Raw genomic sequence first — 14,383 nt, 5'->3', positions numbered from 1 at the left:
CTTATATATGAATAGACTATTAATAGGAGTCTCACATCTGAAACCAGAGCTCAGCCATCTTACATTGCCACTGTTACTGACAATTTCGGTTATTTTTTCACTGAACAGTTGCATGTGCATGTTTGACGTGAGGATCCCTCTATGGAGTAATTAACATAACTGTTTCTATCGACCATTCATAGTATATTATCTCTGTATCATGAATTGTGACTGGCAGAGGTTAGGTTTACATTTCTCAGCCGTTTTTGTCTTTCGTTTGAATTAATTTATGATGCTTCTAACCACGATACATATGAACGTTTGGGTAGCACTCAGATATATATCCTATAAGAGAAAATTAAAATTTCCTTCTTACCGATGAAATGTGCATTTAGTGCTTCTTCCACTGGCACAACCGTATGCCATACATGGTGACAGTTTTGATGTAGAGACAAAAAATAACGCGAAAACTCCATTGGGGAATCATTCAAGCAAGTGGCAACGTAAGATGGCCAGTGGGTTCATTTCTCCCCACAGCGAGTATTAGTATTAGTCCATTCACATAAAAGTTTGTGTGAATGAAGTATATCAATCTCTGGCCTCCTCTTACATGTTGTTCATGGTTTTGGGTTTAGGTATTAAAGCTCCAGTTATTTTGCCCAAAGTTCCAACCAGTGCCATGCCAAGCTTTGGGCCTATGTCCTCCACAACAACCACTGCATCTTTAAAAACAACTATCACCCCATCTGCCCCTTCTCAGTCTTCTACAACCACCAAAATTACCAGCATTGCTCCAGCTGTGAGCACAACACCACCAATTTCTGATGAGTCAACTCGACCAACCTTCCCCACACCCACTGAACTTCCTGAAACTCCCAAAACAGCAGCACCTCTATTACCATTGCCCCCCACTGTAAGGCCCGAGGTGAAGGAACCTCTGTTAACTGCAAAAGTGACCGAAGCCCATACCACTGCTGAAAGTGCCACCATCAGCCCCTTTGGATCCAGCACCTTCAGGTTGACCAGCACTCCCTTTGCAATCACTTCTCTTTTCTGGCTAACTTCCTCCACCAGGCCCACTGACTCCCTCCGTCCTCACGTCACTCCAAAAGCCACGCCCACCACAGCAGTAACAATGCACTCTACTGAACGTCCAGTGCCCACTTCTCCGCTTGCCGTCGAGGAGTCCACGAAGACTCCACATTCAGTACTGGTGTTCCCATTTGGAACCACCTCTCATATGCTACCAGTTTCAGAAAGTTCAACGGTGACAAAACAGACCACTGTACCCAGATCTACTGATGCTATACACACAGAGTCTAAGAGCACGAAGCCTTCAACACTGGGGAGAACTCCCCCAATCTCCCTAGTCACACCCATCACTCCTGGTTTACTGCCCACAGCCCCTCCAGCCACTTCTTCACTTATTACCCCACCTCCTGTCAAAACACCAACTGCGTCTAGGGCAACAGAAACTTTGACTTCAGCAACAACCACACACTCAGTCACTCCAGTTGAACCCTTTAAAACCGGCATAACAACAAAGTTCATTAGTCTAAAGACAGTAGCTCCTCCTATTTCTAAGCTTGACACTGAGACGGTACGTTTAACCACCCCAGCTGCTCCTGAGATACCAACATCATTGCCAGTCGACGTCGCTCTGACTACACCTGTGCCCAGTCGTACTTCTGTTACCTCAGACCAGCAAGCAACATCAAAGACAACGACCATACTTGAATTTACAGTGTCCAAAATAACTTCTTCCACCATATCAATGACTGCTCAGCCACCCCCTAAGCCTACAGCCACAATTTCCAGGTCTACTTCCACTCAGCCTACAACTTCAAGACCTCCAGAGATAGCTGTAGCCACCACCGTGGCAACCAGCCCAATTATATCTGCAAAATCAACTGTCCCGCAAGTAATGCCGAAGGAAACTGTTCTTCCTCCACTATCACCAAGCTCCTCCACACAGACCTCACAACCGTGGCGTCTTCCTCATTTCCTCACCACTTCCAGCCACCTGTACAGTCCTACAACAATGACAACACCGCAGCGCACATCTCAAATTGTTCCACATGTGGTCAGTTTAACTAAAACGACTGAAGTGTTACGACCTCCAGTACCAAGGCCAGTCATCACCTCTGCCACTCCATCTACAGTCACAACCACAACTGCTAAGACTACATCTCACATGTTGCCTACTGCAGAATTTACGACCAAGGCACATGTTACACCAGAGCGTCCCCCAAGACCAGATGTTCCTGATACTTCTCTCCCCATAGGACCTACAAGACCTTCCACTGCAGCCACCACCCTCAGACCAGTCCCAGTGACGACACATCCAGTGACGAGCAGAATGGAATTTACAAGACATACCACACCAATCTTACCTGTCTCTCTACCTGACATAACTTCTTCAGCATCAACAAAAATTTCCCCTGACAAGGTCACCACACAGTTTGTGTCAACTGTAAGAGCTGCAACAACTACAACTGAAAGCACACAGATGACCTCTATCAGACCAACACAAAGAGGACCAGTAACAACAAGAGGTCCAACCACAATCACATCAACTGAGAGGCCAATCACATCCAGGGTAACTATGGAATCAAAACCGCTGACAACAGCCACCAAACGAGCCAGCTCACCAACTGTCATGCCACAGCCAGACAAAACAACTGCATTAGGAGTTCCATCTCCAACCATATCCACATCAGTAGAAGCACTGACTACAGTGAGCACACCAAGAGCAACAACCATTGCAGCCACAACCACATCGCCCACATCAGTGGCCCCACTTCCCATGCCTGAGCCAACCATACCAATCTCTGGCCTGACAACCACAGAATCTGAGGCGGCACCAGACACTTTACAACCAGTGACATCTCCACTGCTTGATATTACCATCCAGACTCAGGAACCTGGTGTTCTTCCACCTGGTATAACATCCATCCCTGTAACCACAGCGGTGCAAACAACTGTGGTGGACAGTTTGAATCGCACCAGTCCTAGACTAACAACACCTTTTGTGCCTGTGGACAAAACCAAGCCGACATCAGATATCATTACATCCACAGCTGTATCATTCACAAGGATGTGCACGGTGAGTTCACTTTATAGCATCCACATTTATTGACCATGTTGACTATATTCTTTTGTGGCTTGATTGTGTGAATGCTGAAAGCGTCTTTTTATTTTGCCATATTTTGTCCTTCAACTACTTTATTTTTTGACTGATTCAAACTATTCCAACTTCAACATGTTCCAAAAATTCACGCTTAGCGGGCAATTACTTTTCTCATTCCAAACGTTTACAGTTATCCCACAGTTCAACATTTTCACCCCAAAAATCGGCACTCATTTCGAATGAGACTTTCAACAATTCACTTCCCATTCAAAATTCAAAATGTTCAACTCATTCAATTCAACTTGAGGTCAATATACCAATTCACACGTAGCAAAAAAATAAAAAATAAAAATAAAAAATTCACGTTTTTCACTCAATATGTCACTTTTTAAAACCCATCCGCAGTATTCAACATCATTTCTTATCATTCAATACATGGATTTTAACATCTAAATTCAAGATCATTCTTATTCAATGTCATTTAATATCATTCCAAATCATTCGACACCATTTGACATAATTATATGTCTTTCTACATCATTTTACCTCATTCAATGTGATTCCACAGTTCAACATTTTTTTTCAGCATTCACGTGAAATTTCTCCAGCAATTGCTTCTTCTAGTTATAATAGAATTTATTAGCCTAAAACAACCATTGAAAAGAAAGACGATTTTACACACTGAAAAATACATTGCATTATTTATACAGCTGTTGATAAAACTATTTTAATGTTTCTTCTCTTCATGTTTTTACATCAGCCTCCATATGCAGAGATTGTTGACGAATGCAGCAAGTTTATCTGTGTCAACAACCAGCTCGTCTTGTTCAATAAGTCCCAAAGCTGCCCTTTCTCCTCTAAGCCGGTAAACTGCGGCCTGCTTGGCTTTGCCATATTGGTCAATGGTGACAAATGTTGCCCCCAGTGGGAATGCCCATGTAAGAGAAACACACAAATTATTTATAAATAACCCTGTGTTACATAAGCATAATGTCATTGTAACTTAAATTGTAGTTCAAAGAGAGCATTATGTCACTATTTCATTGTTTCTATTCCAGGTCGCTGCTCTGTGTTTCCAGACTTGAATGTGATCACGTTTGATGGAAACAGTGTTGCTATCTATAAAGCTGCCTGGTTCATCGTGTCCCAACTACCCAATGAGACTATCAGTGTTCTGATACAAGAGTGCCCTGTTGGATCAGAGTCACCAGTAAGCCATTGTCATACTTAAAGAAAAACTTACTGTCAATTTAATGTAAGTCACTTTTTGAAATGTATGATTGTCCTTTTTAAAGCTCCATTGGAATTTTACAAACCTGTGTCTGGTGTCGCTCAACATAACCCACAATTCCAACCACATCATCATCGACAGGCTGCAGAGGAGGGTAGGACAAAACATGTTATTTGCTTTGTACTTAGTACCTCAAACGTTTGGGCAATCATTAAGATGCAAATTACAAACTTTTTCCCACAGCTTTATGTCAACTCACGGTACGCCTGGCCTCGTTTTAAAAAGTTTGGTTTTGAGATCTACGACACGGGCAACATGTATCTGATCAGAAGCCCGGCTGGTCTTAAGCTGCAGTGGTACCACAGCACTGGGATGATGGTGATCGACAGTGACAGCCCTAGACCCGGCAAGAAGCTGCCCACTTTGGGACTTTGTGGTATGAACTGGCTTAAACGGTCGATGGTGTTTAATTCTGCATTAATTCATAGAGAACGCACAAAGTCCATACAACAAACTCAAAGTTCAAAGCTAGAAATTCTAATACATATGGGCCCTTAACATTCGTACCCCAAGGTACATACTTGCCTAAAAGGGTACACATTGTAAGGGTCCCAATATGTACCTTGTTTAAGTGGTGCAATATATATACCCCCTTGAGGGTACTACCCCAGTGACAAGCCACTGGACCCTTAAAGGTACAATTTTAACACCTCACGTTTTGATACCAGTTGTCAAAACACATATCCTTGTCAGTAAAAACTATAGTTATGTTTATGTTCTTCCCTTCCTCTTTAGGTTTCTGTGATGGAGACCCAAGTAATGACCTGACTCTGGCCAATGGCAGCACTGTGGGGAGGGGCGAAGATCCGTCACTCTTCATCGAAAGCTGGCAGGTTCCCAACACCACCAGCTATGTCAGTCACAGTCGGCGTCGAGAATTCAACTGCTCCACCAGTGACTGCTCCCGATGTCTGGTCATGCTGCAGAAACCGGCCTTCTTCCCATGTCATGCCTTTGTAGGTTTACACATTTATAAAGCAATTTACAGTGACCAACCAGTCGGATGTTTCACCAAGTGATGAAAGCATATGATTCCCAGTTTGTAAAGATGAATGAGATCATGTTTTTGTTGTTTTCTAGGTCTCTCCAAGTACATTTTGTGAGGTTTGGGTCCAGGATGTGGAGTATGTAAACAACCAGTGTGTGGCACTGGCTGCCTACGTAGCCTCTTGCTATAAATTCAACATCTGTATTGAGTGGAGGAGACCGGATTACTGTCGTAAGATTGAATCCCCAAAACACATTAAGATATATTCATTGTTTTTTTTTTTCTTCATAGTTTTCAACCATATTTGGGATTTCTCAATGCATTTGTGACAGCTTTTACGCATGATTTTGACTGAAGTATGAAATGTGTTATCCAAAATGAAAATGAAATTCTTAGAAAGTTGAAACCGTAAATCTACAGTTCAAAATTATGGAATTGCAAAAATTAAAAATAAATACATTATTTAATTCATTAATAAACGAATACAAGTGAAAATAAAAACAAATCTAAAAAATCTAAATGTAAAAAAAAAAAAAAAAAAAAAAACGAGATTCAAAAAGTAAAAATATAAAAATGAATGTGGAAATTATATCTATTATATTATGTCCATATATATATATATATATATATATATATATATATATATATATATATATATATATATATATATATATATATATGTATATTTATTTCCATTTAGATTTATTTTTTGTTAAATTTTTTAATTACAATTTTTATATTTGTTTCTATTTATTTATTTATTTATTTATTTAGCTATTTTTAATTTGGGCAGTTTTGGTCCTCCATACAAAATGTCTTAAAATACTACTTCATTTGTGTAACAATCCTTGCCTTCCTTCCTGTAGCCTTCATGTGCCCTGAACCTCTTCGCTATCAAGCCTGTCTTCCGGCCTGCACGTCTCAGTCATGTCACAACCAGTATTTCGACTTCGACCCCGACCACTGCTCAGGCCTGACCGAGGGTTGCGCCTGTCCTGAAGGAACGCTACTACACCGGCCATACGCTGCCCTCTGCATACCCCCAAACAAGTGTGGTAAGATCCCCTAATATCCGTCTGTATGGACAAAAATGACATGTAAGCACTTGTACGGTAATTGTGATGTTTGTGTAGCCTGCACTGACAGTTCTGGCGTTCCACGTGCACACGGTGAGGTGTGGAAGGCCTCAAAGGACTCCTGCTGCATGTATCGCTGCGACAAGGACACGGTCATCCCAGTGGAGTACAACTGTTCCACCGCCGTGGCACCTGTGTGCCAGCGAGCAGGAGAAGTGGTCGTCAGCCTGGCAGATGACACCAGCTGCTGCCCCCGTAAAGTCTGTGGTAAGGCCGCAGAGGAGATTTCAGTGTCCACCTGCAGTGCGGCATGGAGATCATCAATTTATTAAAAATGATAAGATGGTGTCATATGACTTTGCAGTGTGTAATCAGACTCATTGTGACCTTCTGCCACCTGACTGTAAATATGGGGAGAAGCTAGTGTCGTACTACCGAAAGGACTCGTGCTGCCCAGACTATGTGTGCGGTGAGTACATAGTGACCAAAGATATCCCTGCTAGTGCTGAGTGTTCATCCATTTTATTCGATAATTCGAGTTTGTTTAACAGCTTCTGTAGTTCGAAGCACATTTCTATTGAGATGCACTGCTGCCCCTAACCACATGGCTGCGAACAGACAGAAGCTAGATTACTAAAGCATAGTCAGACAAAATATGTTTCTATTATTTCTGGATGCAAAACCTGAATAAAAGCAGTTTTAAAGAAAACATTGGAAAATTAATTAGTCATTTATCTGGATAGGGTGTGTCAGGCGATAAAATGTTTTAATTGCAATTAATCGCATGTCTTCACGATTAATCGCAGATTTTATATCTGTTCTAAATATACAATAAAGCGTATTTTCTAAGATTTCATACTCTTGCTAATATGAAAGTGGACACAAATGTTAAACTAATAGAGTTAATCAAATTGAGTTAAAATTAATAAATGTACTGTAAAAAAAAAAAAAAAGTGTTATATTATAAATTTGTGTTGAGGTCATTTTCTGCCACTAGATGGCATAATTGCATTTGTAAGACGGTGACAGATCAGTGCACTTTTCTTTTCATATTAAGAGCTATCTAATCTTTAACATGAAATAACCTATGAAATTCTGCACATTTTTAAAATTGTCAAATTAAACTTGACCGCAGTCTCCACAAATATATGCATTATAATTGAATTTATTACTGCTAAGTTTTGATGTGGTTGTGTCTGCTGCATTGCGACTGTAATTCCCCCAGTAGAGGATTTCCAAGTAAGGGGAGGTCATTAATCATGAGTTAAAACAAATAGTGGCGTTAAAGGAACTTTAAATTAACTCGAAATTAACGCACTAATTTTGACACCCCTAATCGGGATAATAAATAAACTGCATGTTGGTTCCAGAATGCGATCCCACAAGTTGTGAGGCAGAGATTCCCACCTGTAGAAGTGACCAGTTTTTAATTGCAACCAGAACCGATGACAGCTGCTGCCCGACTCACATCTGCAGTAAGTATCAAACTTCTGCCAACAATTATTTTATAAAATTGTTTCATAGGTTTCCTTACTGTAATCATTTGTGTGTCGTACAGTGTGATTAAGTGTTTACGTTTGTTTCCTGTAGTCTGTTCATCTTGTGTGGACGCGCCTCCACTGTGTCAGGATGGAGAGGTTCTGACCGTGAGCCAAAACACCACCGACCGCTGCTGCCCCTCCTACCAATGTGGTCAGCTCACACAAACCAAAACCACATCTTTCTGCTTTCAGCTTTTACTTAAATTATGAAAACAACTGCACAGTTATTTCATACATTGAACATTAAACAAATATGGATAGTTTTAAATGTGCTTATTTTATATTTACATTTTATTTATTTATTTAGCCATTGAGGAGTTTTTCATATATACCCTTGGGGATATGTAAACTTATGAGCACAATTTTAAATGTACAAAAGCTAAAGGTCACTCAAAAATGTGATGAATTGTGAGCAAAATTCACATGCACAGCTCTACTCATGTCAACTTCAACCTCTGAAAATATCAAAACAGTTGCCACAGTATTTTGGATTTTATGGGGATTAAACCTTTTACTCACCCCACAGTGCGCTCATAAGTTTACATTACCCCCAAGCACAACTGTATGTATTTATATCTGCGTGTTGTGTTTGCTTGTAGTATGTGAGCCCTCCAGATGTCCTCGTCTCAACTGTCCTTTTGGGATGTCACTGGTGTCGATGTCCAGTTCAGAAGACTGCTGTGCCAACCACACATGCGGTACAACATTCAATATATGAACTTTATTATATTACAATTTGTTATGATGTGTAGCATTCACAGTATGAACTTGATTCTTTTCAATTACTTCGTCTTTTAAGTATAGTATTTCTAAACTTAATGTCATGTTTTGTGTTTCTCAGTGTGTTCCTGTGACCAGATTACCCCTCCTAAATGTCAACTGGTATGTTCAAGTTCTGGAATTTAGCCTTTTTTTGGAACTCTATTATAGGATGTATGAGCTAGTTGTACGTGAGTTGTTTAAATATTGCCCTTGATCAAATTTCATCAGTGGTCTTCAAGTCCTCCCCCACACACACACACATAAGCCCAGTTTCATATCAAGAAGCATTTTGACAGATTGGTAGTGCTGTAAAACGTGAAACAAATATGAAAGAAAATGATTAAAAATTCAACTCACCATTGAGCTTTTTAGGTGTTGTTGCTGTTTAGGTAATGGGAGTCATTCGCTTCCTTTATCTAATGCTGATTGGTTGGCCTCTAGAAGCATTTTTGATAGCTCGGAGTCGTACTTAGTGACCCCTTTTTGTACAGCATGTCATATTAAAATAAAAATAGTTATTGTGGGAATGCTGTTATTGTAATTTTCATTCTCCACACTTTTTTGCCGTGTAACAACTCCCACATGATACTTCCAATTTACACTGTTCAAATTTCAACTAGCTTAAAAAAATTCATGCCTCCTAGAGTATATATCGTCTGACCTCACATCACTTACAGTATTTGCACAATTTAACATTTAAACTTTTCCCTATTCATTTTCAATGGAACAGACATTGAACTTTTTCTAAGTGTCACTTTTCACGCCCACTTCCATACATATAAGTTATCATCATTACCAGGTGTCTGATACTGCTCGGTTGCACAGTTGGTAAACACCAGTAACCAGGAGGTCATAATTTCATAAATTATCTCTCAATTTACTTCATAAGCATTCAAAATCTTAGCATTCAGCTTTCAACATTCCCACGCAATTTCTGCAGAAATTGCACTTAGTCTAGTTTTACGCCGGTATCCATAGTTTATTAAATTTCAGTGTGTTTTTGATTGCAGGGAGAAGCTCCACAGCTGGAGCAAGCCATCTCGTCTGACCCACAGAATCAATGTGCCTGCAAAAGATACAAGTGTGGTGAGTGTTGTTGGTTCAAAATGTCTCAAAAGGGTTCAAATAATCTGCGGGGCTCCATTTTGTGAAATGACTGTTAATCTGCAACCCTGACTGTGGATGCCTGTGCAGTTCGAGAGGCGGTGTGCGTGTATCAGGGGGCGATACAGGGGGTGCTGCGGCCCGGTCAGACTCTGGTGGAACATCGTGAGGACGGCTTGTGCTACAGCCGACAGTGCAGCCGCGTCCTGGACATGTCAAGCGGTTTTCACGTACTTCGGACCAGCAGCACCAACTGCTCTTCTCTCTGTCAACTAGTAAGACATCAATTGGGAACCTTTTTTTGAGCCAGGATCTAAAAAATGTTTCCATCTTCTACAGTAATTGAATGTAGGGCTGGATATTGATTGTAGTTTACTCAGTCGATTCAATTTCAATTTACAAGAGCTGCACTTCAGTCCGATATTGATTAATTATGAGTCATCAATTCTTCTTAAATATCAAGGACATGTAAAACTCCACAAATTCCAAATTAAATTTTCCGGAGGTTTTAATTGGTTAAATTATTTACTTTATTAATGAAAGTATCACGTGTTATAATCACTTAAGTGTAACACAAACATTGACATCAGCAATGATGAGATGGAAAATTTTTATAATTCTTATTCAATAATTACAAATATAAATAAAAAAAAAGATTCTGAATTGTCTTAAAGTACAATAAGTCATGTCTTTCATAAACGTAAGAAAAATACTTTTAAATTCATGTGAATTGTAAAATTCAAGAAAACGGTAAGATACAAAAGAATTGTCCTCTAAAATTCCATTTTCTTATAAATTTATGGAAAAAGAGGAATTTAAATAATCGATTTATGGTTTTATGAATCAATATTGATTATTCATTTTGTTGTTGTTGTTGTTGTTGTTTTTTTTTTTTTTTACCCAGCCCCAATTAAATGAAACTGATTCTGGAATTGGAAAATGAACGTTTGAATAATTTTCTAAGTAAATATTCAGTATGAAAGATTGATGTTTCTGTTATCACAGTGATACCATTATGACATTTCTTCTGACCTGTTGGTTTAGTTGTAATGTAATATTTGCGTGTGTATTGTAGAATCAGATCTATATTCCTGCAAAAGACCAATCAACATGCTGTGGCGTTTGTAAGAATATATCTTGCCTTTATACTCATGACAACGGGTCGACAATTCTCTATAAGGTGGGCAATTAGCGTCAATACAATCAATCAATATGATTTTTATATAGATTCATAGTTGATTTGAATGTGTTTTCAGCCAGGGAGGTCTTGGGTGTCCAACTGCGTGAAGTTTGAATGCACAGACACACTACCTGGGCCGACACTCATCTCCTACCCTTTCAGCTGCCCCCCCTTCAATGAAACAGAGTGCATGAAGGTCAGCATGATCAAACATGGTGCATCAACACTTGCTTGTGTCCATCATAGGGGTCCTGCTCACTATGACACAATTGAGGATAAGGATTTATAGATTTTTGCCACAATGTACGGTATAAGATAAATGATCAGCGTCGTCTTGATTTGTGACTTTTTCTCCCTTTTGCACACAGATTGGAGGAACCGTCGTAAGTTACATGGACGGCTGTTGCAAGACATGTGAGTATGTGAGCACAGCCCAGCTGTAATGTAGTTCGTGTAGAGCTGTAGGCTGCAGCTGACACTCACCTGTCGCCCAGCATGCCTCCAACACATAATATTCTCCTGTGCAGTTTAAATTTACTACCACAATGTCAAAATGGCCTCTTGTTCTGCCGTCACGATTGTCTTCTGAGTAGTGTGCTTTTTTCAGTGTACTTTTCAGTGAAAAGAACAGGCTGCTCTTTTGAAAGTAGCCATCACTGAAAAGCACCTGAAAGCACGTAAGTGGCTTAGTGGTTCATGTGCTGCAGCTCACCAACATGTACAAATTCCACCAGGTACTGGATTCCCTCTCTTCCCTTTCCCCGTTAGCTCCCTGACTCCCACAGTAAACACAAACTGTGAAAGAGGTACCAAACCCACGATAACTATCAGTGCTATTGTTGATATTCAACAATGTACTCGCTCCCTCCATGATCTTACTGATATAACACACCAAGCGGGACAGTCCTCTCAACTGTTATCTCATTTCAGATTTAATGTAGTGGAAACTGCATGCAACACCAAAACAGAACAATATTTGGAATACAGTGAAACCCTGTTTATCGCAGACTCACCCGCAATATGTGAAAATCCACCTTTTGAAGACACCATTAAAAATTGTTTTACCACTCTCAGATGTTCGTCAAACTTTTGAAAATGTTGTTATATTTATTGAAACATACAGGTAGTGCTTAAATGGGCTCTTTGCACAAATCCACTACTTCCTGAACTCAACACCAGTCCTTCATTTCCTGTCTTTCATGAGTGGACAAGCTGATTAACCCAGGTGTGTCTGATCTCAGTAACTACAACAACATTGGCCAGACACACCTGGATGAATCAGTTTGTCCACTCATGAAAGACAGGAAACAAAAACGTAGTATTCAGTTAAGGAAGTTAGTCGAGCTGTGCAAAGAGCCCATTATGAACATAATGGGTTCCAAGAGTCTGTTTGTAAATCGAATTGTTCGTAAGACACGACACACTCTTCTTCACAATATGGTATTCCACAGAAAGCACGCAACTTGAGATTTGGACTTCTTCAACATACTGTAAAAATCCATGAAAACGAATTGCTTAAAAATGCGAGAGATAGCAGTCGATGAACCGGGGTTCGTTGTATTTCTCATGAAAATATGCATGACAGCAAAGGCTAACCAAATCATTGACTTTATTCTCCATAACAGCATGTTTATACATGTGTTTCTCTCTCACAAAAAACAAACAAACAAACAAACTTCCTACTCGAAATGAGGTTGAGTTCCTTTTGAGAGGTCACAGATGAGAGGACTTCAACATATACAGTACATACAGTACGTGTCCTGCTTTCCCTGCAGAACCACACAAAACTACACACGCTCCACTTTTAGCACTGTCTGTGCAGTGCATTGTTGATTGCCAACAATGTGCTGTTGGTAGTATAGAGGCTCAGTAGTCGGCCTTAGACATCTGCATGTCCTCCATAGTACAAAGTAGTAGATAGTGATGTGGTTTGGTGTTTGTGGACGTTTTCCCAAGTAGCTGCTCTAGAAGGTTGGCATGCTGCTGCATCATTCCACCAACTTGTTGGGGAAACTGCACACTTTACACATTTACATGTTTCACAGAAAAACTGATGCATCTCATTAAAACGGATAATTCTGTTTTTAGATTCAAATAATGACATCATTAGGCGTTTTTCCACCAACAAGCCTAGGAACTTTGAGTTTTGGGTAAAGGAAGTTCTTGGTGGATTTGTGTTTCCACAGCGTCTTGCAGTTCTCTGTAATTAATTCAAATGAGTTTGATTGAGTCCAGCCGATGTAAAAACAACGCCCCCAAATTTGATCAATCAGCCGTGGCCAGCCCGCCCCCTCAAAGTTCCTGCCTGGCTCAGCAAGACCCTGCTGCCGAGATAGTACTTGGATGCCCCCTGGGGAATTTAATTACCCTGGTAATAGTTGTCTCCAAAAGTTCCAGCGGTGGAAAAACGCCTATTAACGTATTTGCTCCCAAAAACGTATAAATACGTTCTATTTTAAATGTTTTACGTATCCCAAAGACGTATTTATACGTTTTGTTTGTTTGTTTGTTTTTATGCTAGTGCATACAGAAGGCTTTGATGCAGCCTCTCAACTGCAAAGAACGGTTGAAAAATTTTTAGTTATTACACAAACGGCTAGCAGATGGCAGCAGAGCAAAGGAGAAGCTCACAATTCTAAATTGATTTGTCAATAATGATAAAACTTGGCTATATTCTAATGCTAATTGCTGCAAAAGATATGCAGATAAATATATACTTATTTTTCCTGATGAAAGAAGAGACGTTAATCTTTCTTTTGGTAGTTTGCATATTTTTATAGCAATAGTACACAATATTCTGTGGGCCTTGCAAAATCAGTCAAAATCCAGTAAAAGCCGGGAGCGAAGGGGGTTGCCTCTGTGAAAATGGTTGTGAGTGAATGGGTTAATAGATTGACCCGTCAGCAGGTCCAAGCATATTCAGACTCACAGAGTTAAATGTGGCTCTGGCATCATCACTGAAGCACTTTAAACTGGCGTGACGGCGGCTGGAACAAAGCAAGCTTGACTCGCTTTCATGGTGATGCGACTGAATTAAATAGATTGCCGGTGTGATTAGTCTTCTCGCCATCACTCGCGCGTGATAGCTGTACAATGTTTTCTTCTGCTGTTGGTCACGTGTGTGACTTGTTTGTGTTTAACATGAAAAGGCACTTCTGAAATAGTACAACTGATATCCTCAAAGTCATCGAGGTCCAGGCAGGACTAACACCTCAACAGCTGTATTATTCTCACTTTAAACTAGGGGTGTGAATTTCCTAGTACCTGACGATTCGATTCGTATCACGATTCACAGGTCACGATTCGATTCGATACCGATTAATCCCGATATG

At 40.1% G+C, this 14,383-nt stretch overlaps 1 protein-coding gene across 1 annotated transcript in view; it reads left to right on the top strand.

Annotated features, from left to right (window-relative positions):
- Positions 1–14,383, top strand: part of otog (otogelin) — a 68,110-nt gene that overhangs the window by 50,796 nt on the left and 2,931 nt on the right. Inside the window, exons 35-56 of the mRNA XM_077518413.1 lie at positions 615–1,661; positions 1,778–2,062; positions 2,190–3,085; positions 3,870–4,047; positions 4,168–4,319; positions 4,405–4,494; positions 4,584–4,776; positions 5,136–5,356; positions 5,481–5,619; positions 6,255–6,443; positions 6,522–6,731; positions 6,829–6,933; positions 7,835–7,939; positions 8,055–8,156; positions 8,605–8,703; positions 8,847–8,887; positions 9,778–9,853; positions 9,962–10,146; positions 10,947–11,051; positions 11,128–11,247; positions 11,420–11,465; positions 11,786–11,857. Of these exons, the coding sequence (XP_077374539.1) occupies positions 615–1,661; positions 1,778–2,062; positions 2,190–3,085; positions 3,870–4,047; positions 4,168–4,319; positions 4,405–4,494; positions 4,584–4,776; positions 5,136–5,356; positions 5,481–5,619; positions 6,255–6,443; positions 6,522–6,731; positions 6,829–6,933; positions 7,835–7,939; positions 8,055–8,156; positions 8,605–8,703; positions 8,847–8,887; positions 9,778–9,853; positions 9,962–10,146; positions 10,947–11,051; positions 11,128–11,247; positions 11,420–11,465; positions 11,786–11,857 (4,656 nt within the window). The remainder of the gene's footprint in view (positions 1–614; positions 1,662–1,777; positions 2,063–2,189; positions 3,086–3,869; positions 4,048–4,167; positions 4,320–4,404; positions 4,495–4,583; positions 4,777–5,135; positions 5,357–5,480; positions 5,620–6,254; positions 6,444–6,521; positions 6,732–6,828; positions 6,934–7,834; positions 7,940–8,054; positions 8,157–8,604; positions 8,704–8,846; positions 8,888–9,777; positions 9,854–9,961; positions 10,147–10,946; positions 11,052–11,127; positions 11,248–11,419; positions 11,466–11,785; positions 11,858–14,383) is intronic.

Source organism: Festucalex cinctus, chromosome 4 (genome assembly GCF_051991245.1).
Source record: "Festucalex cinctus isolate MCC-2025b chromosome 4, RoL_Fcin_1.0, whole genome shotgun sequence".
In the NCBI taxonomy this organism is placed as follows: domain Eukaryota; kingdom Metazoa; phylum Chordata; class Actinopteri; order Syngnathiformes; family Syngnathidae; genus Festucalex; species Festucalex cinctus.
This window is presented reverse-complemented; position numbering and strand designations above follow the sequence as displayed.